The sequence below is a fragment of the Pinus tabuliformis genome, chromosome 5_2 (genome assembly GCF_031772625.1).
Source record: "Pinus tabuliformis cultivar Carrire ecotype Pingquan chromosome 5_2, CPIR1, whole genome shotgun sequence".
Lineage (NCBI taxonomy): Eukaryota > Viridiplantae > Streptophyta > Pinopsida > Pinales > Pinaceae > Pinus > Pinus tabuliformis.
This window is the reverse complement of record NC_142306.1, coordinates 763,391,664-763,419,048: the sequence shown is the minus strand read 5'-3', so window position 1 is coordinate 763,419,048 and position 27,385 is coordinate 763,391,664. Positions and strand designations below refer to the sequence as shown.

At 36.7% G+C, this 27,385-nt stretch overlaps 1 protein-coding gene and 1 pseudogene across 1 annotated transcript in view; both read right to left on the bottom strand.

Moving 5' to 3' along the window:
• Positions 1 to 755: 755 nt before the first annotated feature.
• LOC149161527 (L-type lectin-domain containing receptor kinase IV.2 pseudogene) lies at positions 756 to 1,346 on the bottom strand (annotated as a pseudogene).
• A 162-nt stretch (positions 1,347 to 1,508) lies between these two features.
• LOC149161526 (L-type lectin-domain containing receptor kinase IV.1-like) overlaps positions 1,509 to 27,385 on the bottom strand; it is a 57,673-nt gene continuing 31,796 nt past the window's right edge. The window contains exon 2 of the mRNA XM_089434905.1: positions 1,509 to 2,065. Coding sequence (XP_089291031.1) covers positions 1,509 to 2,065 — 557 coding nt within the window. The remainder of the gene's footprint in view (positions 2,066 to 27,385) is intronic.

Genomic DNA, 27,385 nt, shown 5'->3' with positions numbered 1-27,385 from the left:
TTGCCAATATCTTCTTCATTTCTACAACCCTTGCTTCCTCATGGTTCATCCATGATGCCACAGCCATCAACTGTAACCTAGCTTGGCATTAGGGTCCCATACATTCATGTCTATTAAGGCCATGTTACGCAAATAAAACTCAAACATCTTGTCCCTATATTCCAATATACTTTTGTTATGAAACCAGCTCACAAAAAGATAGAAAAGATAGTTGAATGGATTAGAATTCAGCCTCTTCGGGGGGAAACCCCCTTTACATTATACAAATGAACAATTCTTGGATGATTCAAATGACAAAACCTCCTTTCTATATATAGGAGTCTAAGGGGTCACAATATAACCAAGCCGACCTAACAATAACAATATAAAGGCACAAAAATAACAATAGAGGGATTCTATGGGGCATAGTAATAACAATATGGGAATAGTAGGGGCACAACAATATTAATAAGGGATACAACTACAATATTAATGGGGGCATCACTAGTATTATAGGGACCTAACATGCCCCTCTCCTGCAAAAAAGTGTTGTCCTCAACGCTTGAGTAGTTTTAGTAGGGACCTAACACCCATTAACACCGACACTACATTGATCCATCACATTCACCCTATACAAATCCATATGGATGTAAGGGAGAGGAGCTTCACCTTCCAGTGTTTGACACACCAGCCATATCCTCAGCCTCCTCTCTGCCTTGGGATGGGAGCAAAGGAACCCCACTTTCAACACCACCTCCATTTTTCCTGTATCATATTCATTCCCCAGCTTGAGATCTGCCGCACCGAGTAGCTTTCCTTGTGCGTATAGCATCGAAACCCATTCCACCAAAACCAGTCGCTTGGCATCCATGGATGTGTCCACGGGCTTCCTCCTGCACACCACTTCTAATAGTAGAACGCCAAAGTTGAACATGTTCGACCTCAGTGTGGCCTTTCCCGTCCTTGTTAGGTCCGGCTATGTATCCCAGCATTCCCACCACATGATTCGTTCCATGATTCTCGTTGTGTTCATACAACTGGGCGAGGTCGACATACCCCAGCCGCGTGTTGAGCTCCGAATCCAGCAACACGTTGCTCGACTTGATGTCTTTGTGGATGACCCTTTTCTCCCATTCTTCGTGCAGATAAAGTAGACCTGCCACCACGCCCTTCAAGATCACGTATCGTCGAGTCCATGGCAGGATGGTCATCGGGTTCCTGAATATGAGTTTATCTAGGCTATCGTTGGGCATGTGGTCATAAACGAAGAACAACTGCTTCTTCATTCTACACCAACCCCGGAGAGGAACAAGGTTCCTGTGCTGTGTGTGCCCCAAGGTTGAGATTTCCACCACGAACCCCTTCATTCCCCGTGTGACCTCCTTCATTAGAGATTTCACCACAACTTCATGGTTGTTGCTCGAGAGAAGGCCCCTGTAAATCCTGCCGAAACCCTCCTCCCCTACAACGTTTTCATCCCAGAATCCATTCGTAGCGATGTTGAGCTCCCCGTAAGAGAATTTATGGGGCTAGAACTCATTCTCGCATTCTTCTACTATTTCTTTGTGCTTGGGTCTTCTGAAAAACACGACTGCAACCACCACAAACAAGAGAACCAGAGTGCCAACTGTAATGCCGACTGTCCATAGGTAGCTGGGATGCTTGGAATATATTTTAGTAAATGAAAGGAGACGTGAAATATCGAGTGCGGGCACCGTGCGTTCACTGTTGAAGCTCCACGCGAGAACGTAATGGTCTTCGATGAAAATTATGATAGCCGTTGAGAAGCCAACGAACATTTTCTCTTGCAGAACATTCTGCAGATATATTGTTTGTGATATGAGTGGCCTTTGCAGTCTCGGCAAGTTGGCCAACGTTATGGTAACATTGAGCTGGCTTTGCAGGTGGTCGTAATTGATCCAGGCCTGTATGTTGCGTCCGCTTTTCAGGTTGAATTCATGGAAATCCTTCCCTTTCCAATATCCAACGGGATCTGTCCTAAGTGACATAAGGTTGTTAATATCTATGCCAACGTGTTTGGTGTCTGGATCATCCCATTCCACATTCTGGACTGTATCGAATTCCACTGCGAACAAGTGATTGTATGGTTTCCCATTGCTAGTAATGTTAAGCAAACCGAGATACCCGGAAGCTAGACCGCTGATTATAGTTGTAGGGAGTGACCATGAAGGCCAGACTGTGCCCACCTTTGTCAGAGGGGGGATGCACCATGCTGAAAACGAAAGTAGTGCTAAAGGAGTAAAGTGTGTTGTTGCTTTTCATTTGCACAGGAGTTGAATCGAGAGGGAATGAGTGAAGCCGCATCCTCCAAGATTAAGTTGGTTCCATTAAACCCATAGAAGACAAAAGTATTAGAAAAAACTGGTATGACCAGGGAGAGGAAGGTTATAACAGTGAGGCAGTCCACATAGGGTCTTAAAAAAATAGGAGAGACACAATTCCTTCTCCATGATTCCATCTATTTTTTCCCTATGTTATAAACTCACTACTGTAGAAATATAGATGCTATGAATAAACAATCAACGCATAGTGATATCTATTATCAACCATGAAGCATCCTTAAGTAGATTGTTGAAATTGTAATTTCAACTGCCGTGCAACACTATTAAACAACGACCGTAAATTTTGAAAACTGTCGTCAGTTCCATTGCACTGCTTTTCACCGAGCAGTGGTTTTCCACCGGAGGGCAGCGATAACAATCCGCTGCAGACACGTGGACAGTGGTTTTGTCAGTTTTCCCTGGAGCATAAAGATCGGCAAGAAGGTCTGCGCGATATGGTTTCTCAGCCGTCCGATGAAATCAACGGTTGTGGCAGCAGGGCACATTTTTGTTGTTTTCAGAAAGACCTCCATATGACTGAACCGTATGCAAGGCTGACTGAATTAATTGACCGCCATGCTGAAATAATTAAAGAAATTAATTGAAATGTACTGGGGTTAGTAAATGTTGGTGAAGTTTTAATTCATGGGAGTAATTTCTTTTTCCAAAGTAATATGTAAAGTCGTTTTAGTTTTGTTGCAGTTGAATGTGTAATACGCATAGCAATGCGAACAAAAAAAGAAGAGGGCAATACACAGACCATGTAATATGTAACGTGCAGCAGAGCACGAATGTTTTAAGTTGAGAATGTGCAAGTGAAAATGCAGCAGCATGAGAGGAATGTTTTATGTTGTTCGTGGAGTAATGAAGTTGAAGCACGCAGTAGCACGCAGTAGCACGCATATGGAAAAAATTACACAGCAGTGAAATGTAATTTTCTCTTTGTAATGCACAGCAGTGCAAACAAGTTTTTTTTTGGTTGTTCATTTTTGAAATGTAAGGGAAAAGCTCGCCGCAGCGAATGTAAGAAGAAATTTCTTTTACAGTAGTGTGAATGCTATGTAGTGCAGTAGAGCGCGAATGTAAGTTTTTTTGTTGAGAGGATAAAACCTAATACGCGACAGCGCATGTAATGTTTTTTGTTGAACTTGTAGTGTCTGGAAAAACGCAGCGGCGTGAGTTTTTGTTGTTTTGTTGAGAAAACAAAAGGAAATACGCAGTAGCACATATGTGCTAAATGAATGTAATGTTTTGTTGAAAGACAGAGTCTGTAATGCACAGCAGTGCAGAGATATTACAGCCCGAGCGCCATTGTGAAGAGCAACGCGAGCAAAGTAAGAAATTTTATTTTACACAGCAGTGTGTCAATTTGTAAGCAGAGTCAAAGTTCTCTTGGAATGCACAACAGTGTAGAGATATTGTGGTGGTTAGTCGAGAAAACGAAATGAAATACGCAACAGTATAAATGTAAGAAATTTTACACACAGCAGTGTAAACATTTCAGGAAGACAGAGTAAATTTTTTTGTTTTGGAACTGAAGCATTCTTGGAGAATCCCTCTATGAGAGGAAGACCCATTTTGTAACTACAGATGTTTTTATTAATGAATACAAGTTTCTCTGTGTGTATGTGAATCTCTGTCTTCAGCAAACAAATTTTAGTTTGCTGGGTTAAGAAACAGAGCATTTTTCCTCTGTTCTTTTGTTTGGAATTACCAGAAATTCCCAACATGGTATCAGAGCTTGTCGAGGTTCTTTGAAGGTGTCAAAGAAGCTGAAGGAAGGATTTCTTGCTGTAGCAGCTTCTCCAGCAAAGTGAAGACTCAGTCAAGAAAAAATCCAAGGTATTTATCAAGTTAGTTTTTGTTGAGGACAACCAGTTATTTTAATACACAGTCAAGCATTTTGAAGCACAGTTAAGAGTGCAAGAATGGCGAGGTCAAGGAAGAAAGTCTCCAATCCTCCTAAGGATGTGTCTCCCTCTACTACTAAAATAGAAGTCAATCAATTTGATGAGGCTCCAAAGTTCAATGGGAACTTTAATATATGGGAAGTAAGAATGAGGACTTTCTTACAGTCTCAAGGGATTGAAATTTTGGAATCAGTGATTGATGATAGAAGGATGGATAGAGAATCCAAGGAGTACAATGCAAAAGCAGCAAAGACAATCTTGAATGGGCTACCTGATTCTGTAAAGAAGAATATAGGAAAAAATTCATCAGCAAAGGATATATGGGACAAACTTCATGACCTTCACTCAAAAGGAGCACTAACCATGACCATCAATCAAAAAGGAGATCCTGAACCCATCATAGAAGCTGAAAATGAGAATGATGACATCAAGGCTGAAGCAGACCTAGAAGATGAAAAGAATGAAAAGGACTTTGTAGAAGAACTCCTTGCTCAACTTATGACTGCCATGGAAGAGACTAACAATTTGAAAAAAGAAAATGAGGCACTTAAGAAGATAGCTCCAGTTGGTAACCAAGATCAAACAAGGAAGAAAGTTGACCTCATCAAGCTTCAAGTACAAGAAAGGGATGAAGAGCTTGCCAAACTTAAGAAGGAATTTCATCAAAGCAAAAGGAAGCATCATGAAGAAGTCATATCCATGACAAATCAATTGAATAAAGCAAAGAAGCAGGAAAATACCTTGTCAAGTCAACTTGAACAAAGGCACAAGAGCGTGAACAAACTTGAAGAAGAGATTGGTCAGTACAAGGTAGAGGTCTCCTCCCTTAAGTCTCAATTACAAGAAGCCAGGAAACAGGCACAAGAAGCTGAGAAGAAAATGGAGAGCAATCAAGCAAAGAATGAAGAAATCTTCAAAATGAAGTCAGATATCATCTCCCTTAAAATAGTAGCAGCTGAAGCTACTCGTAGCAAGGAAGAAACTGAGGAACAACTTGCAAAGAAGAATAATGAGTGTGAAATATTAGAAGAAGAGATTGTCCTCCTAAGAAAAAAGGTTGAAGGGATGAACAAAATCATTAAGAGCTCTCAAGCCTTGGATGACATGCTCAGCTATCACATATGTCCATCTGATAAATCAAGACTTGGGTATGCAGGTGAACCCTCAAACAAGAATAAAAATGCTTTAAGCAAAAGAGATGTGAAGAAGCCAGAAAGAAATTGTGATGCTCCTAGTTCCAGCAAAGGCAAGGAGAAAAATCAAGGTTACAATAGAAGAAATCCTATTCCAAGAAGAAATCTTGCTCCAAGTATAAAACTAGCTCCAAAAAGAAATGTAGATGATGTCAAAGAGGCAAGAGACAATGGTTATCATTAAAGGATCTCAAGGCAAAAAGGCTTTAGAAGTACATCAAGGAAACCTCCATCTCCCAGGTACCAAAGTTTATTTTTTGGTTATTCTTATTCTTATTCAAACTTTGGTCATATGGCAAAAGACTGTAAACCATCTCATAGAGATAGATGTTATAGTCTCCGACAACCTCCAAGAAACAATTTTACAGGAAGAAATCATGAAAGCTTATTCATGAACAGTGTAGAATGCTTCAAGTGTCATAACATTGGTCATATGGCACGTGATTGTAACTTAACATGGGCTCTTACACAAGCTAGAACCATGCAAAAGAATAAAGTTACACAAGTATGGAGAAGGAAGGAAATACAGTCTGGAAGTCCCTTGAGCTCCCCAGCCAATCTAAGATTTTTTAAGAAGACTCTGCCAAAAGGAAACGATGCATACAGTTAGGGGGAGCCTATAATTCTTGATCATTATCGCTGAGAGCAAATGACCCACTGGTTTTCCCAGAAAGCACAAGTGCAGATCATGCCCCAATGGATATAGCCAGCTGCAAAGATAGTACTTTGATTCTCCATAACAGTAATCGGGCACAGTTTTGTGGCTCAAGATTGATTGGAGTGCCTGAGCACAGTAGTGAAAGTGATGAAAGGAAAGCTGATACGAATAGGAAAAAAAAAGTTTTGAATTTTTGAGGAAATGTCTGGGTATGACTGATAACCCAGCAGTTGAAATTAAAGGGGAGTGTTGAAATTGTAATTTCAACTGTTGTGTAGCACTATTAAATAACGACCATAAATTTTGAAAACTGTCGTCTGTTCCATCACACCGCTTTTCACCGAGCGGTGGTTTTCCTCTGGAGGGCAGTGATAACAATCAGCTGCAGACACGTGGACAGTGGTTTTGTCAGAGCAGTTTTCCCCGGAGCATAAAGATCAGCAAGAAGGTCAGCGCGATATGGTTTCTCAGCCATCCAATGAAATCAACGGTTGTGGCAGCAGGGCACATTTTTGTTGTTTTCGGAAAGACCTCCGTATGACTGAACCATATGCAAGGCTGACTGAATTAATTGACCGCCATGCTGAAATAATTAAAGAAATTAATTGAAATGTACTGGGGTCAGTAAATGTTGGTAAAGTTTTAATTCACAGGAGTAATTTCTTTTTCCAAAGTAATATGTAATGTCGTTTTAGTTTTGTTGCAGTGGAATGTGTAATACGCACAACAGTGTGAACAAAAAAAAAGAGGGCAATAAGCAGACCATGTAATATGTAACGTGCAACAGAGCGCGAATGTTTTGAGTTGAGAATGTGCAAGTGAAAATGCAGCAGCGTTAGGGGAATGTTTTATGTTGTTCGTGGAGTAATGAAGTTGAAGCACGCAGCAGCGCGCATATGGAAAAAATTACACAGCAGTGAAATGTAATTTTCTCTTTGTAATGCACAGTAGTGTAGAGAAGCTTTTTTTTGGTTGTTCATTTTTGAAATGTAAGGGAAAAACTCGCCGCAGCGAATGTAAGAAGAAATTTCTTTTACAGTAGTGTGAATGCTATGTAGTGCAGCAGAGCGCGAATGTAAGTTCTTTTGTTGAGAGGGTAAAACCCAATACGCAACAGCGTATGTAATGTTTTTTGTTGAACTTGTAGTGTGTGGAAAAACGGAACAACATGAGTTTTTGTTGTTTTGTTGAGAAAACAAAAGGAAATACGCAACAACGCGTATGTGCTAAATGAATGTAATGTTTTGTTGAAAGACAGAGTCTATAATGCACAACAGTGCAGAGATATTACAGCCTGAGCGCCATTTTGAAGAGAAGCGCGAGCAAAGTAAGAAATTTTATTTTACACAGCAGTGTGTCAATTTGTAAGCAGAGACAGAGTTCTCTTGGTAATGCACAGCAGTGCAGAGATATTGTGGTGGTTCATTGAGAAAACGAAATGAAATACGCAGTAGTATAAATGTAAGAAATTTTACACACAACCGTGTAAAATTTTCAGGAAGACAGAGTAATTTTTATTGTTTTGGAACTGAAGCGTTCTTGGAGAATCCCTCTGTGAGAGGAAGACCCATTTTGTAACTGCAGTTGTTTTTATTAATGAATACAAGTTTCTCTTTGTGTATGTGAATCTCTGTCTTCAGCAAACAAATTTTTAGTTTCCTGGGTTAAGAAACAGAGCATTTTTCCTCTGTTCTTTTGTTTGGAATTACCAGAAATTCCCAACATAGATTGGGCGATTCCGAAATATTCTGGAAATCCGTAATCGACAAGTCAACAACGTACTTGAAAATCAACCACAGATTTTTCTCACGTTATCCACTGAACCGGGGACACGACCGGCCAGCTATTCACTCGAAGAAATCTCTACGAACTAAGATTCATAACCATCTTCAAAGGTTGAAGAGACTTGATAACGGTTCAATGGTGGTACCGACCAATGATCAAATTTGAAGGGCTATTCTTAATTTTATTTGGAAGGGCATATATTTATCTAATCCTTCAAAGATGAAAAGTTATACAAAAAATTATACTTTTATTAACAAGTGTATATTAAAGGTGAAACACCATGGATGGAAAGGTTCTGCCATCTGCGTGAGAATACGAACATCAAGGATGAAAATCACTTCCTCTTAGAGTTCCCCACATACAACCACATTAGATCTCAGTTTCAAAATCTTTATTACAATACTAACCTTCCTAGCCTTTTAAGTTGTCGAAATTGTAGTGAGCTCGGGAGGCTTCTTTCCAAGCTTTTTGAGCATAGGAATAAAATATTAAATCAAACTAAATAATTCATTTCTTTAGGTTCGGTAGACCAAAGTTTGGTCTCAGTGGACATTAGCCATCATCATCATCATCATAAAAAAAATGCCAAATGAAATGGTGTCCTAAATCTTTAAAATTTAAAAAGTGGCTACATTAAAATCTTAATAGAATTTAGTAAATAGGCAAACATTTTTCTCAAATTCTATTGGAAAAAGGTAACCATATGTTTCTTCTATTCATTAGATAATCTTCAAAAATATTTGAATTTACATCATTGAAAATATAAATCTATTTGCACAATGGAAAAAGTTTTTTTAGTTTCATTTGTTTCTAATTTATACCATCTGTTTTGTTTAGCGTCAAACAATTTAAAGCAAACCAAAAAAATATATATATACCTTCAACAACCAAGGGAATTGAACTTTTCTCTTAACATTGCTCAATCAAAGAACACTATCAATAGACTTTCATCTCCATTAAAAACTTCAAGCTTTATAGATTCAAAAAATTATGTAATTAAAAGGAAAGTTTTCCACATCTAATAGGGAAATATTGTAATATGTAATACACATCTACAGTGTTGTTGTTGTATGGCTTGGTTGGTCATTTTTGTCGTTGTTTAAGAATGGTTTTCAAATTTTGTCCTTACAATGAATTCAAGTTTTGTTGATATCTTTATCTAATAATGTGATTTCTTTTCGTGGATGTCTTTCTCTAATAATATGGTATATTTTCATAACAATGTCATTTAATTTTTCTATGATTTCAACATCAACTTAAAAACCCTTCATAACAACAGCTACATGGACACCGACACACAACTTATTTCCTAGATGTTGAATGGAGAAAATGAAGCGGGAGACACAATAGTAGTTGTATGGATAACTATTGGCATTCTATATCTTTTGGGAAGACGAACCAGAAAAAGAAAATTAAGTTATAGCTATGTAGGCACACCAATATTATGTTGTGTGGTTATTAAATAGCCCTCAAATTTCAATTTAACATTTCTCCTTGGTTCAAAAACCTACATAATTTTATGGGAAGCACACTTATTGTTTCTCAAATTTTTTTTATAGCATTAATTTCTATGTTTCAAAAACTAGAGAGTTAGTAAAGAAAAAAGCTTTTTAAGATAAGAGAAGAAAAACACGGTTTTAAATGAAGTTTGATTTTACAAATGCTAGGCTTAATAGTATGCTTGATTACTGTAAGTTTAAATGGAAGAAATGATAGGCTTTTGTAAGCATTATGGTTGTCAGTCACAGAATCATCTAAAAATAGAAAAGAGATGGTAGTAGTTATTTACAAGAATATAAAAAAATGTTTGAATCACTAAGTGTAGTTACCACCATCTAATGGGGTAACTTCAAAATTGAGCAATCTTGTTTGAATGGTTTTCAAAATTGAACAATCTTGTCTTAATGGTTGCTTGACATGAAAGAAAGAAAATGTTGCAAATTAAGAAAGAAAATGAAGATACAACAAAAAATGTGCTTATGATGTAAATCTTTAACTAATTTATTTCATTAATTACTATAAAATGAAAAATTATTCATTTATTACTATAAAATGAGAATATATTCATTTATTACTATAAAATAAGAACTCAAATTAATAAAGAGATTACTTTGTCTATACACCAATTTTCGCTAAAAAAAAACCCTAAATAAAGAACCCTATCGGCCTTATTATGCTATCTCAAGATTTCCATGTCGAACATCAGAGTTTCAAAGTAATGATGTCTTCATGGAAAATGTAAGGAACCCTATTTGCCTTATTATACTATGTCAAGATATCTATGTGGAACATCAAAGTATTGTCATGAATATGTCCTCATAAAGGTAGGATGGAAGTTGTTTTCATAGTGGTAGGATGGTCAGTACTCGAATATATTCAGCATGATCAGTTTTCGAATATATTCGACATTCTCGAAGATGTAGTAGATGGTAGTAGTTATTTACAAGATGAAAAAAAATGTGAATCAGTAAGTCTAATGAGGTAATCTCATAATTGAACAATCTTGTGTTAATGGTGAGTTGACAAGAAAGAATAAAATTTTACAAATTAAAGAAAATGGAGATACCACAGAAAATGTAGTATGTGGTTATGATGTAAAAATTCGATATTGTCACTTTAATCTATTTTTAAGCGCTCGAAAAGTATGAAAAATATCATTTCAAATGTTGAACTGCATACCTGTTGAAGGCCATTGGTTGGGACCGTGAAATCGCTTGCCTTTATCGATGCTTCAAAAGCTTCATAACTCCCCTTCCAATCCCTGAAAAATGAATATATGAAAAAATATGAAGTGAAATTCTTCAATGGATTGATTTTTCAGAGTTGAGCAGAGCAAGATGTAATTACAAGCCGAAGTAAATATAAGGAGACAGAAATCCACATCAAACCTTTGAGTTGAATGAAAAGATTATGATATTTTGTTTGATACGAAGTATAACCTTGACGGTTCTCATTCCACAACAATTTCATCTTTTCCTCCTCAAGAAGGGAAAAAATCCATCGAATTTGCTCAAAGACTTAGTCCAAAAAATCTTCATCAATGACATGATGGACGATTTAAAAAAAAAATAGAGTCTACACATGACTATATAAAGATTAATCAACCATTCCATACATAATAATTTTAGTTGGTTCTGCCTAAATCAATGAATTGAATGAAAGGCCAGGGAAATGAAAGTTTAAAATTAAACCTGAGAGTTAAAATACCTTGCGAACTTGTTCTACGCATGACTATATAAATATCAATCAATGATTCCATACATAATAATTTTAATCGGTTCTGCCTAAATCAATGAATTGAATGAAAGGCTAGGGAAATGAAAGTTGAAAATTATAACTGAGAGTTAAAATACCTTGCGAACTTGTGTTGCACCCGCTGTAAGGTTGGGATTAGAAAAATGAATGCACGTAAGATTCATAGGCTCAAAATAATCTACCTCAGTCATCGTTAATTCTGTCTTTTGTCATTTGTTTATTTTAAATCACCGATGCCTTCAAAATATGCATGTTCACGGATACCAATACATAGCTACTTCTCCTATGCTATCAATGAATGTAAAAAGAAACCTCTGTTATCAACGAATGTGAACATAAACCTCATATCATCACTGCTAACTCTATCAGTGTTGCCATTATGACTATGGCCTGGGAATGGATGAAGAACCTCCATTATTTCCCATTGCACTTTCTTGAGTGTTGTCAGAACCTCCTATAGACTTTAGAGTGTTACATTAGAGAACTGGAATTTTTTGAAATGTCCTACGGATAGGCAACCCTTCATTGGGCATTTTATAATATTATTTTTTTTTAAACTTGTAAAAATCAAAATTTAAATTTCTTTTGACTGGTAAATTTCGCTGAGCACATTTCTAATGTGCTAAAGAGCTTCAGAAGGGCTGTGATGTGTTCAAATTTGAACATTGGTCGCCCGTTGTATTTTGTGTATTTTGTTTAAATTTAATAAAAAGAAAAGGTTGGACAACCTCAATAGGATTATAGACTGAGCAACTGTAAGTGTAAAATTAAGTTTTTCTTAAATTAACAATTAGCATGGATTTGAAGGTGAAAAATTAAGCTATATGTTCTTATAAAGTAAAGATATTGAAATTTTTACATTTAAACTCTGTGGAGATTGGAATGATGTAGAAGCTCATAAGTTCAATGTTTACTAATTTCAAATTTCTTTAGGCTAATTTTAGTTTTTACTTGGGTTTGTTTGTGTTGTTTTCTTTTATAAGAATAAAAATATTTTGGAACAAATAAAATTGATAAATTATTAACATATGAATGCCTAAGAAGACAAAGAATATAAGTTAAATAAATAATATTATTAAATTATTAGTAATATGATAATATTATTATTAATGTTTATTACTTTCAAATTTATTTATGCTAATTTTAGTTTTTCCTTGGGTTTGTTTGTGTTGTTTTCTTTTATAAGAATAAAAGATTCTGGAACAGATAAAATTGATAAATTATTAACATATGAATGCCTAATAAGACGAAGAATATAAGTTAAATAAATAATATGATTAAATTATTAGTAATATGATAATATTATTATTAGTATTATTTATTTATGGTTTTATTAAGTATTAATTTTTTAATAATTTATTAATTATAATATTTTTTTATTTTTTTTAAATTTCAATAATTTTTTTCTATTTTATTTTCAAAAATAGGTAGATAATACATAACATTATTCATGACTAGATGGTCTCAACCTAGTTATTGAGAAGCTAGGTCTATTGGCCATTTGACAACATTATAGGCCGGTGAAAATTTGAAAAGTCTGAGAATATGCTGCATAGCTAGATAAACATAAACATCTTTAAGTCTTATATTTACTATATGTTTATAACGCAAAAACATAAGCTTCATACCAATCATATCTACATATCAAAATTAAATATCCAAATAGTACTAAGAGAACTCCTAATCATCAAAACACTTTATTGGCGTCGAGTCTTTGGCTCTTTGGCACTGGAACCCAACAATTCAGTTTGAGTAAGGCAAGGAATATGCTTCTCAATGCAGCTTAGACGAACATTTTGTTGTTGTATATGGCGTTGAATCAGCTGCAATTCACTATGGTTTTCCTATATTTTAGCTGCTGACCCCATGATTCTTGTAAGGGTATTCGCCAACGCTTTTACCAAGAGATTTTTCATCATCCAGTATAGAAAGAGGGTCTGCTGGAATTGGGTATATAAACCTCTCGGGTGGCCCGAATCTGGGATGAGATCTTCCCATTCATCAAATTCCAATTCCCTTGCCTCTTAATTCTCCTTTAGTTCACCCCCCCTCTCCGAAATTATCTGACGAGCTTGGGGGTGAGTATTCGTCTTGTAGGAGCAAGCAACTTCCAAGATTAAGTCCCCAGTATTTCTTCAACCTTGATTAATAGTGGGCCGAGACTGGGCTTAGCTAAGTCTATGATGACAACCCTGACCTTGCCTGCAGCCACAACCCCTCGTTATAGCCCCCCCCCCCCCCCCCCAACCCTAGTTCGAAGCCGACCAAGCCATCTAATGGCGTTGTAGTATGAAAAGATTAAATTGATATTTGTTCTTAGACACCAAGATTTCCACCTTCAAAGACCTCGTCTGGGTTGCAAACTAGCACATTGGAAAATGGCCCACGGATGGTGCCACTTAGCCCAGTCAATATCTGGGCCCACAAGTGCTAAAGAAACACATGCAATCAAACAAGTAACATTAGAACAATGAAACTAGGCTTTCCCTTCCCTCAAGACATGGGTTTGATCAAACACTTGCTTCCACCCAACAGGAACTATAAATCCCTAAATAGAAGAAAAGACGAAAGCCCGGGAATACCCTCTCAAAACCTCCTCATTTCAAACCAGGTAGAGGGTTCTTCTGAGAAAAAAAAGGAAGGATAGATACCACAGAAAAATGGATTAACAACATAATTAAAACCAGACTCCAAAATTGCATGCAAACCATAGATGATGGTTGACTAGAACAAACAACAAACTTCCTAATTAAGGGTCATAAAGTCCCATGCAGACCGAAAAAGGGGTCAGTATTTGTTCCCCATATATAACTAAAAGATTCTATTCTAAACCAAAAGAACGCACCAGGAATATCCATCAACTAATTAGAGAAACACCAACAAAGCGTAGGGGACAAGGCACTCATCGAAATTATATTCTTAACATGCTCGTTTCTACAACAACTAAGAAGGAGGATTCTGCCAACCATAGTTGAGTTTCAATCCTGAGAAATATTCTATGCTACCACCCAAATGATTATGTTATGTCTGATGCTTCCTTTAGAGCTGGTGTTAGAGCAAGCCAGTCTAGGTATCCCACCATAAAACCAACATTCTTACCTATGAAGCATTTCCAATGTCGAGACATACGATCATTAAACTAAATCACCACGTTGCGGATGGGAAGGTATGTGTGGAAGTGGTCATCTAACCACCCGCCAATCCCCTTCATTATTAACCCGACCATGGCAGGGATCACACCACAACCTCTCACCTAGCTCTCACCTTGATCGGGGTTTATTAATTATAATATTAATAATTAATAGTTTCATATGATATATTGTTCAACTTATATCCTAATTATGGCCTTATTTTAATAATCAAAATTACTTTCAATAATAAAAATCAAAATAATAAAATAAATTATATATTTTTAATAAATTCTAACTCTAATTCTCAACATCAACACCATTGCTTTTTAAAAAATATTTTCTCTCTTTTTCTTATCTTTATTCTTCTTCATCTTTATTCTTACTCTAAGTCCCTACTAATAAATAAACAATTCCCTCAAAGCCTCAAACATTTTAAAGATTTTTAACACAATTTCTCCCTAAACTTATTATTCAATTTGCCATGGAAATAAGAATGAAAATGAACGTCGGATGAATAAATACAATGCGACAACACTCATCTTTTATAGAATTAAAAAGATTACAAAATAACCTTCTCTGAATAGTTTTTTTTATTGTGCAAGTGCAACATTAATTTTTAATATAAGTTTAGGAATATAAATTTTGAAAAATTAATTGGAGATAAGGATTAAACTAGAGTAATTTTTGTGAGTAATTAGTCTAATGTAACTTCAAATGAAGTGGTGGAGCTATCCACAATTGTGGGGCTATTACACCTTAACGAAAAGTGAATTATGGACATTGTATCCTTTGTGCCATCTTAACTAATCGTTGCTCAACGCTTCTTTTGATGATTATTGTTTTTATGTTTGGTTTAATAGTTCTTTTCTTTAAATGGGATTTGCTTGACTTTTTCTTTGGGTTTGTTTGCATTTTAAAATAAAATAAATATATGTATTTATTTTAATTAAAAATATGATTAGGATTTTATTTGTATTTATCTTTATATTATTAAAAAAACGCTTAGAATTTTTTTGATCACCATGAATCTTTTTCAAAAATTCACAACACGAAAATTAAAAAAAATGCTTAAATGTCTTAGTAGTGGGTGGATGCAAGCTCCTTAGGGTGAATCATGACGCTTTAGTAGCCAGATAAACATGGGAAAATAATGGAAAAATAACAAGATGTTAAATTGGAGCTATGGTGAAAGGATGAAACATGGGAAAAGGAAAATGGGTTCGCTTTTAGAATATATAATTTTTATGTAAAGAAATTGTTTAATTATGTGTATTTTAAGTTTTCTTAACATTGATGTGCTATTTTCATATAAAATATAATGTATATGTTTAGTGAGTGTAAATATCATGGATTTAACAAGAATCAAGAGGGATCAAATCACTTAAGGTTCAAATGGTTTTTTTATAGGGTAAAACTTAAACAATTACATCTCTCTCAATATATATACATTTTTTAAATTGCATTATTGAATGAATAAATGGGTTCAATCCCTTGAAAATCCCTTGAATACATGGAATAAAATAGCTTAAACATGAAATTCCAACAAACATATTCTCCATTCAAAATTAATCCTTAATAAAATGTTCAAATTGTAAAATAATGATACTTGAAATGCTATAACGATAAGAATTTATTTTTTCAATTACGTTATATAATATATACACATTTTATTATTCTAAACCTTGTAAATTGTTGACATTGAAATAATCTAGTTATGAGACATTTTATTTATGGATGATGTTGTTCATATTTTTTTTTTGTTTTTTTCTATTAATATATTCTTAAATACATTTCAATGTTACATAATTTTATATATTGAAATATTTTATTTATGATGCATATTGATTTTTTTAATTATTATTAATATTTTTAAATGTCAAATATTAATTTTATATTAAGAATTGAAATAATTAGACATCTTCCTCTTACTACTCTTATAAGGAAGGAATTCATTGTTTTTACTTTCAATTAGTTTTTCTCTTTGCACATTGAAATACTTTATATATAAAAGTTGACATTAAATTAAATTAGTTAACATATATATTAAAATAAATTATTTAACATCTATATTAAAATAGTTTATTTATGTATCTAGTTGAAATATGAAAATATAAATAATATAAATTTTATTTGTTTTTTATTTTGATTATAGCCAACATTAATTCATAATTTAAAAGGGACCTGTGTCAAATCAACGTTGAACAAAGACAAAATTACACCTCACTCTCATATTGGTTTGTAGAATGAACCTCAAAATTACACATGACTCTCATATTGGTTTGTACAATGAGCCTCTCGGCTCAATGATGGAATCTTGCTATAAAATTTTGTAGAGTTGTGGAGAGCAATTATAATTTATGAAAGTCATTATATCTTTGAAATTATAAGGTCTTCCATTAATGCAATCTCAAAGGGTCTTAAAATTTTGATATATGGTAAGAGAAAAATGTATTAAAAATAGTAAGGGATGTTAATTTTTATTCTTTTAATTATATATTTAGAATTTATATAGTCAAATATATATGTATATATAGTTTCATGGATAACGGATTTCTCTAGCTTATAAAAAAATATTGTCAAAGATATGTGTGTGTGTGTGCGTGTGTGTGTGTGTATTCTCAAAAATTGTTTTTTTTCATGTATTTGCATCCCAAAACAACTAGTTTTTGATCCTGAACCTATATCAAAAGAAACTGAGTCACCTTGCATGTAGGATTCTGATCAAGAAATAAATATATTCAAAAAAGAATTTGTGTATTCCTTGCACATCCACATTTTTAGTATCAACAATATTACACATCCTAGTGCCAAAACCATGTGTGCATTTCTAGTTCTAAGAACACATATATGTTCTTGCAATGAGTGACTTTAACACATGGGAAATGGTTGAGGTAGGCTTAGGGGGATGGGTAGGGTGAGAGAGGGAGGTATAGAGGGGTCAAGGGATATAAGAGAAAAAGAAAGAGAGGGTTAGAGAGACATTGGGGAGTGGGGAAGAATGAGTTGGTGGGAAATGGTTGAGGTTAGTTTGGGGTGGTGGGGAGAGTGAGAGAGGGAGGGGACAGAGGGGCCAAGGGATATATCTATCTAGATATATATATATATACATATATATATATATATATATATATATATATATATATATATATATATATATAGAGAGAGAGAGAGAGAGAGAGAGAGAGAGAGAGAGAGAGAGAGATGATGTGAATGGGAGGAAGAGAATGATAGAGGGGGAGGGAGGCACAGAGAAGGATGAAGCGAGGGAGAGGCGGGGGGGAGATAGAAACAATGCTATAGGGGAGAGAGTGAGCAAGAGAGAGGGTGGGAGGGGTGATTTTTGTGAAGCACAAATTGAGTGAGGGATATAGATATAGAGGAAGGGGGAGAGAGAGGAAGAGTTAGTAACAAAGAGAGACATGGAGAGAGATGGGCGGGGGGGGGGGGGGGGGGGGGTGAAGGAGAGAGTGGGGAGATAGAAACTAAGATAGAGAGGAGAGAGAGACAGATAGAGAGAGTGATGATGGAGAAACTGAAGGAGAGGAGAGAGAGTGGGAGAGAAGGGGGGATGAGGGAGGGAGGGAGGGAGAGAAGGGGGTGGTGGGGAAAGATGGGGGAGAGAGAGTCATATAGTGATAAAAAGAGGAATGGCAAGAGGGACAAGTAGATATGGAGAGAGAGAGAGAGAGGTGGCGAGACAAGGAGACAAATAAGAAGACAAGGAGGGACAAATATAGAGCTAGATGGGGGAGGGAGAGGGAGGAGGAGAGAGGTAGAAAGAGAGAGTGTGATCCAAAATGGATTTTGGATAGACTCCTAAGTCTATGTGTTCCTCAATGAGGAAAATGAAATTCCAAGGAAGTTCCTGGAACTAGCCCATTGTAGAGATCGTCTCATTCTCAATCTACTGCAACTTGAATGGGCAAAAATGGACTTAGGATGCAGAAGTTATCGCAAAAAGAAGATGCCCTTTGTTCTTTGGAAAAAGAGGCAAAATCGTTTAAAAATGGCCAAAAACCCTTATAAAGGGAAATCGCATTGGAGGAGGGTCCAAGAGCGGACTTAAGTGGAAAGGGGCAAGACCCCCAATCTCCGATCTCCGATATATCAGGTCGGAGATAGGTCTGTGTTCGATGGTGGGACCCCGGGCCGAGTGATATTGCGATCGCCGATATCGGCGGATCGACGTCGGCATATGCAATGAATACAAGAAAGGACCCCCAGGCCATTATACATGTGATTTGCGATAGCAAACTCGACCAAGTGATCTCAGTCGTTGGATCGGGAAGTGAGATTGATGCCCAGGATTAAATCAGCGGTCGGGAGATCGTTGATCCTCGACACACAAGGCTGATGCGATAGCGATATGCGATGTGATCTGGACCGTCAGATCGTGGGATTAGATCAATGGCTAGGATTAAATCAACGATCAACGATTGGCGATCCCCAGTACCGATAAAAAGGCCGTACCTAATGAGATTTGAAAGCCCGATTATATAAAATTTGAAATCCAAAAATTCAAAATTTCAATGTATTTCCCGTGTAAATGGGTTTTTGGCCAATACGCCATGCAATAGCGATTTGCAATAAAAAAGGTGGATCCAATAGGTTTATAGGGCCGATTTCATAATGTTTCAAGTCTGGGAATTCATATTTTAACATACTAGCCGTGTACTTGGGATTTTACCCAAAACACTAATGTGATGCGATAAAATGCCTAATGGCAGACCCGATAGGGATTTGGGGGCGATTGAATGGAATTTCACGTTTGGATTTCACGTCCAACAATGTATTTCCAAAATTCTTTGTGTAATGGGATTTTCTCAGTTTTCGGGTTTTTTCCTATGAAACGGCTTTGATTCCTTCTATAACTACCCCTGATCATCATGCCACACTGAAGCACGCGTTTTTACAAGCAATGATGCATTTTGCAGCCACGGAGCTGCAGAGCGAGATGGCCAGTCTAACTGACAGGAAGCAGAGAAGTCGCAGAGCCACAGAGGGGTAATGAATCGCAGAGAAATGGCCAGGGAAGCCAAAAAGCCAGGAAAATGCCTCAAAGAGATCCAGAGAGCACAATTGAGAAAAGGAGGAGGCATCTAGTGAAAGCAGGCAGCACAAAAGGAAAAAGAGCCAGAGAGAGCGAAAAGCTAATGCGCAGAGCAGCTGAGGGAGTCTTTGGAGTCATTTGGAGGTCAAGTGAAAAGCCAAAGAGCTGAAAGTTGTAGAAAGGCAAAGAAGCCAGAGCCGAAGAGCCAGAGCCAAAGCCAGAGCTGAAGAGCCAAAGCCAGAGCCAAGAGCTAGAGCCAAGAGCCAGAGCTAAGAGCCAGAGCTAGAGCCAAGAGCTAGAGCTAGAGTCAAGAGCAAGAAAGCTGAGAGCTTCAAGAGCCAGGGATAAAATGGAGTCTAAACCTATTATTTCTATGTAAAACAGTGGAGTTGAGGCAAGAGCTTTTGAAAAGGATGTTTGCATAATCCCAGAGAGCCTAGTTGAGTTGACTAGATCTCACGGAGACATAGCCCAAGAGTTTTGGGTGAACTCCTGAGTCCTAATTAATATTGTTGTTATGTGTGATTGCTTGCTATTGCATTGTATCTACTGCTTTATTTACTGTTATATGTATTTATATATCAGTTTGAGCACATTAAGTTAAAACACATAAACAGTTTTAATAACAAACACCAACATACACCTTATTTTCAAGCATATTATCAATTCCGCATTGGTTAATCATAAAGACTTGGGAAAATTTAAGCTTTGGAAGTGGGAGAGGTTCTTGTAAGTTAGACAAGAAGCCTAAGTGCCCCATTTTTAGATCAAAGTGAATGCAGAGTGGAAGAAAGAGGAAGTGAGAGAGAAATAAATGGATATGGAAGGAATGCGAGAGGTAGAGTGAGGGGAGAAAGAGAGAGAAGAAGAGATGCAGAAAGAGAGAGTGAATGGAAAGTGGAAGAAGTAGGAAGTGGGAGAGAAATAAATGGATATGGAGGGAATGAGAGAGATAGAGTGAGGGGGAAAGAGAGAGAAGGAGAGAGGGTGGAGATAGAAAAAATACTGGAGCAGAGGGAGTGAAGAAGAGAAAGGGAGGGACGGATAGATAGTGAGGGATAAAGGGAGGGAGATATAAATAAAGATATAGGGTATAGAGAGAGAGAGAGAGAGTTGGAGGGGTTTTTTTTGTGAAGCATGGACTAATTGAGGTAGGGAGGGATAGGAAAATAATGGAAGAGAGAGAAAGAAAGAGAGAGAGAGAGAGAGAGAAGGAGAGGGGGGAGATATGAACATAACTGGAGGGGGGAGATAGAGTGATAGGGAGGGAATAAGAGAGAAATAGATAGGGAAGAAGAGACAAAGAGAGGGTGTGTGTGTGTGTGTGTGTGTAAGAGAGAGAGAGAGAGAGAGAGAGAGAGAGGTAGTGATACAAAGAGAAAGATAAGAAGCAAGGGAGGGACACAAGTAGAGCTAGATGTGGGAGAGAGAGGGAGGATGAGATACACAGAGAAGGAGATATGGAAAGGAAAATAGAGAGAGTGTGTGATGGAGAGAGAGCAATAGAGGTAGTGAGGGAGAAAGAGGATGCATAGAGAGGGAAGCAGAGAGAGAAATATAGAGAGCAAGAGGTAGAGATAGAGATGGGGAAGAGAGGGAGAGAGATAATGAGGGAATGAAGGAGAGAAAGAGAGAGGGAGGAAAATAGAGATCAAGTGGGAAGAAGAGATAGAGACATATAAACAAATATGTAAATGGAAATAGAGATATAGAGAGTGGGGGACAAAAATAGTGTGTGAGAGGCACAGGTAGAGAGAGAGAGAGAGAGAGAGAGAGAATATGTAAATGGAAATAGAGAGATATTGAGTGGCGGGAGAGAAAGAGAGAGAAGCAAGGAGAGAGGGAGGAAACAAGGGAGATTGAGAGAGAGAGAGAGAGGGAGTGGAAGGAGAGAGATATATAGGAGGTAGTGAAAGAGAAGAGGAGATGGAGAGTGAGAGATAAGGAGATGGAGGGATGGAGAAAGTGGAGGGGGAGGAGATAGGAATACTAAGAAAGTGGAGGGGGAAGATAAAGAGAGAGAAAAAGAGTAAGCGAGGAGAGAGAAGAGATAGGGAGAGGAGAATGAGGAGAGAGAGATGGGGAAGTAGATAGAGAGATAAGGAGAGATGGGGGGGTATAAAGGGAATAGGAGATAGAGAGGGAAGAAGATAAAGGCTAAGAGAGAGTGATTTGTAGAGAGAGAGTGATGGGAGGGAGAGAGAGAGAGATAAACAAGGAGATAGATAGAGAGGTTGGAAGAGAAGCAGAGTCACAAAAAAATATGTAAATGGAAACAAAAATATAGAGAGTGATAGGGATAAAAAGAGTGAGAGGGGGAAGTGGTTCAAAGAGAATAGTGAGAGGGAGATTGAGATAGAGGGGAGAGAGAGAGAGGGAGGGAGAATAGAAGAAGAGAGAGATAGAAAGGCAAGAAGAGATAGAGAGGTGGAGATATAGAGTGAGTGAGAAGGAGAAAGGGAAGGATGGAGAGAGTGGAGAGGGAATAAGAGAGAGAAATTTTTATATCCCTCGGCACAATTCTTGTAATAAACTCTAGTAGAGGTCGAATTCTATATTATTTATCCCTAGTAACCTGTAATCTGAAAAATTGCCCCCTTATTATAGGAAACTATGGTAGGTTGCAATTCATGTCTAGATGCATCCTAATATGAAATGAATATCCACAACAATATATGAATTATAGTAACAAAAAAACAAAAAAAAACAAAAAAACAAACAAACACATACAAAATTTATAATACTTATGTTTATGTTGACTAGTTGAAGACCTTTGATGTTCCAACTAGTTATAGATCAGTATACTCATTTCCTCTCAATAACGAGTCACCCTCGAACTGGGGCTTTGAATTCATGGGAATCAAATTTTGTGAATATCACTACATGGTCAGTACCATCAACTAACCAAGGTACTTAACCCAACAACCTCCAACCAATAGACTCACATCCTCCATCGGCCCTTATATCATCCACTCAAAGATGTTATAGAGTCATACGCCTCTAAGAGTTCCACTTATCTTATAATCCTTTTAGGTACCTCCTTAGCCCTCACAATACTAAGGTACCAAACCCAACAAACTCCAACTAGCAGGATCACATTCCCCATCAACATATACCCAAGTGGTGCACACCCTTCTCAGCACTTGCATCACCTCAAGTTGTTCCAGGACCTTCTAGGGAACCTTAAAATGCCAAATATGAATGTTCTAGAGTCTTATAGATTCTAATAGTTCCACTGCCCCCATGAGTCTTCTAGGTACTCTTACATGCTCTCATTACACAATTTTTTCCATATTTCCATGACTAACTAAATCCATGCCTATCTGCAAGAATGAATGTGTTGTCACTCACTGCTTTTTCAGTCACCAATGAATTTAGAAGCCAAATAGTAGTGATTTTTGATGCCAACGTTTGAGCCACAAAAGCTATCAAAACTAGATGTGATCCTTTCCAGTGTGTAGTGCTAGGTAGAGCTTTTCGGTGGTATATAGAAGTCCAAAAAAGGGTTCCTGGATCAGAAGTTAGGGCATGTTGAAGAATCCCTTTAAAAAGCTTAGAAAACCCAAAAATTGCTAAGTGTTGAAGGAAAATTGCAATCAAGACTTGGGACAGTTCATCGTAATCACATATCGGTATTAATGGGGACAGGAGGCAAAAAAGATCGGAGATTACAGAAACTGTGATCCGTGGATCACCGATATCATATATCGGCGTCCATGGGTCCAGAAGCCACGTTTATCAGCCAATCGATGAGATTTAAGTCCTGAAGACTGCACGAGGGGGTTGATTGCGATACAGTGTAATATCGCCTAGGGCCAAGAAATTCATTAACAAAGAAAAGCATGGAAAAACCAAGGTCTCGCCGACCCTTTTATCTCTCCTCCATGGGGCCACATGGTGGCTTCTGATTGGTCCTCAAAGCTAATGTGGTAGATGATGTCAGTGATGCCGTGGCACGTACAGATGATGATGTGGCAGGGGGACATGTGTCACTCATTTTTGTCATTTTTAGGGGTCCTATAGGGTTGTTTCTGAGTGCCACATAGCACCACTCAGAGGGTGACACATGGCAGTGATGATGTCAGTAGGTTATCGATGATTGACGATCGATGACATTGGGTCTCGGGTTTATTGATGATTGTAATGCGATGAGGAAGAGTCCCGAATGTGATGTATTATAAACGAAGACCTATAAAATTTTTGGGTCTAGGAAATTGGCCGATACAGGACTTATTGTGATATAAAGAAAAAGGCCCACCACACATTTATTGAAGGCCTTAAGCACTTTAAGGAAAAGCCCCCGGTCTTCACCTGTGTTCCTATGGGGAAATTCATAAAAGTAGCTCAAACAAAGAGGGCCTAAGACTCAGTTGAAAGTGCCCACCGATTCACCTTTTTGAATGATTTAACAACCCACTTGTTCACTTTTTGAAATGGTTAAAAGCTTGCGATATTCCGATAACACTGCACATAGCCTTTGAAAGATGGATGAGTTGGAGATTGGGTGTTTTACAAGGATTATGGGTGCATTTAAAGAAAAACAGCCTACAACATGCCTCTATGAGTCGGTCCCGAAGGTGGCTTTAGAAGTAAATCATGGGGTACGGAGCATTCAAACTAGGTATGGATGCGTTCAAGGAAGGATCAACTTGCGATATGCCTCGAAAGTTGGCACTAAAAACATTTAAAGTAGAATAGAAATCGAACCACTTCAGCGACAGAGTTTAGTGCTTCACGACATGGACCTGGCTCAAACAGAGACCTCCACAAGAACAATAGAGGGACACATCCTCCTTCCTCTTTCAAATCTCTATATTTTTCCATTAATTTCTGCATATTCTAAAGAGAGGAATGAAATCCTTATTGTAATCATAGTATGGGCAACAACGCTTCAACCTGGCCAAGACAACTAACTGATCTAACAACTGAGACTCAGTCCAGGGGTATTTTCTACTATGTCATGATTGTAGAACCCTCCCCCTCTTCTTAGAAATAAAGAGATGCAAGACTATAATAAAGGGGTTGGGGGTTGGTTGTTGGTTAGTGGGTTAGTTAGTTGGGTAGGCTAGCTAGTTCCAGAACTTCTCACCCTTTGGGTCTAAGTTCCGAGTCTACCACTTAGTTCTACTTGATGTATTCATGGAGGGGACTGAACTCATGTTGGGATTAATGGATGGACTAGTTTTATGGACCCTTTGGATTAATGAAACTCCCTTTTGATTCCAAACATGATGGATCGGCATAAATGTTTTTCTTGGTAATTTCATTCCACTTGGATATTTCTTTCCTTGAAATAGTGTTAATGGAGTTGTTGGTTTCTTGTTGGTTCATGGATTTATCTTAGTTGTTCAATAGTAAAAAAATACCTATGCATATCATAGATCTACCCAGTTACTCATTAGGATGTAGTACATGTAACCATTACATATTTACTTGTGTTTGTGATTAGCTTACAGTATCTATGGTGGCTCAGATTTACTTTAGCTATTAAGAAGAGAATTACAACGATATTAATATGTAGCTTGAAACCTTAATCAGTGATCAATTATTTCTGCCATTTCACTTTCCTTTCTCTTCCATATCTTTGCTGGAACATAGTTGCGGAGGATTCTGTTTATTACAACCCTCTGCACATAATTCCCTCCTTCTCCTCCTCATCTCGACCACTACTCCAATTGCAGTTTAAAAGTTGTTTCATTGTTTTTTGTTGGCCACCAGGTGAAGACATTTCTCTTTAAAGGCTTTCCCGATATACCCCCTCATTTGAATCCTTGCATTGGCTTGAGTCTTCCTTATTGAAGGCCTACCAAGCCAAGCCTTCCTTATACCTTTTTACATGACAATTGGAGTGTTGAAATACCTGTTACATATAACCTTACAAGCACTCCTCTATTTAAGATGTCCTAGGCATTGGTCTACAATCAACCCAAAGCCTATCTCTGGGGAGCCTTCTTCGTCTCCTGCTACACTTGTGCTGCAGGTGCAAGAAATAGCGACAACATAATGAATATCCCCTTCATAGTTACAACATGCTTCTTTTTATATGCATGCCCATTTTTTACCACTTGGAATTCACCAAGTCCAATTAATGGACCTTGGGTTATATGCATGTACTCTCTTTCTAATTATTAATGGAAGTAATAATGAAAATGGACATGCTTGATGAATAAATATAATTCAACATCACTATTCGTGTATTGAATTAAAGAAGGTTGCAATATAACTCTTTTAGAATATTTTATTTTTATTGTGCAAGTGCAAAATTAATTTATAATATAAGTTTAGGAATATAAATTTTGAAAACAATAATTAGGGATAAGGATTAAATTAATTATGTTGATAGGCATGGTCAATATTGGAATTGGGGTGTATGAATTTTGTTTTTTTTATTGAATGGATGGAGGAGGTTTGATCTTAAAGGAATATTCTTAGTCATATACACCATCTAATAAATAACATGAAAAGTTTTTGAATTTCTTTTTAGTTTCAAACTCAATAATAAAAAATTAAATTAAATTATTATTTCTTTTTCTATCTTTAATCATTTTGTTTCTACCTTAAATCATTTCAATCGATAACTAGTGAATTATTTTGGAGATCAAGTTATCATAGTAATCATTTTAGAGAATGGGCCATAAAATAATATGAAAAGTTTGAAAAAATGAATCATGTGACATCCAAGGTTCCATTTAATATTGAAGAAAGAGTCATTGATTGGGTTAAGGAAGCAAAGGTTTTGAAGTTTTTGTAAGATGATTTAGTATCCATGACTGTGAAACCTCTGGTTGGATAGAAGGAATTAACCAATGTGAGAACTAGTGTCTTTGTAGTGAATATTGATGATAATAGTAATTAGAAATCCCTTAAAGATGAAATAGAACTAGAAATGTCAGTTTTACATGTTAGCCCAAAAAATAATTTGAAATATGAAGGAATGAGCTTAGGATTCAAGTTCATTTGTATAAGTCAGTAAAACTAACCAATAATAATTAATATAACCATTGATAAAATTACCATCTAGTGCACAAAGTATTATTAAATAAAATACTGCAAACTAGCTAACTCATAAACCCCACATAAAATAATACTCATAAATAAAATTTGCAGAAATGAAGAAGTGCATAAAAGATTTGATACAAAAGGAGTCTTAAGCACCTAGGGTTGGACCTAACCCAAGGAAGCTCAGATCCCTGAATTAAAAATAGTATAAGGACCAAAAATGTCTTTCATTAATCAGAAAATTGCTTGTACATGAAAAGTTACAGAACTGAAAAACTCCTAAGATCTTGCTTCCTCTAACTCGACTACTCCTAGCTTCTTCTCTGACTCCTAATGGGCTACTTGAGCACTCTAATTATACAAGATGAGCGAGGGGAAGCCTCCGTTAAAGGTGGATTACTTTCCCTCCAAAACTCGTAAGAAAGGAGTTCATGCTTCCTGAGTGACCTTGCAACTATAGGGAGGAGTAATTAGTGCTTCAAGCCATCTGAATTTAATCTTCTTGTAGTGGGGAACAGGTCCCATAAATATCTTTGACTAGATATCCTTGTGATTTGTGAAAAATATTCTTAATATCCCATATGATAAGCAAATTATGCACATAAAGCATGATAAATATTTATAACCTTCCTAAGAACTTATTTAAGCTAATAAAATGTTATTAAGTGGCAACGAAAATGTCTAATAGAGCCTTTATGTTCCTAGGGAAGGTTAGATAGGCCTTACGTTTTTCCTAATTAGGATACCAATCACATATTACCTGAATCAATCAATATTGTTACAATCTTTTGTTTGATATATCCTTCTATCTTAAGGGTTTGTGGAGTACTCATGTCAACTAATGAATAGCAAGAGATTGTTGGACTAATCTTTTCTAGCTCTAGACCTTGTGAAGTTTCCACTTAGTGATCTTCTTCATCTTCATAGTCTATGTAGAATAATTTATTCTCACGGCATTTATTCCCTTTACTATACTTGCTATCATAGTTGAAACATATTCCCTTTCCTTTCCTTTCATCCATTTGATGAGTCAACCTTGTTGGTTTATGAAAGGGGTATGATTTTCTCTATAGCTATTAGTTA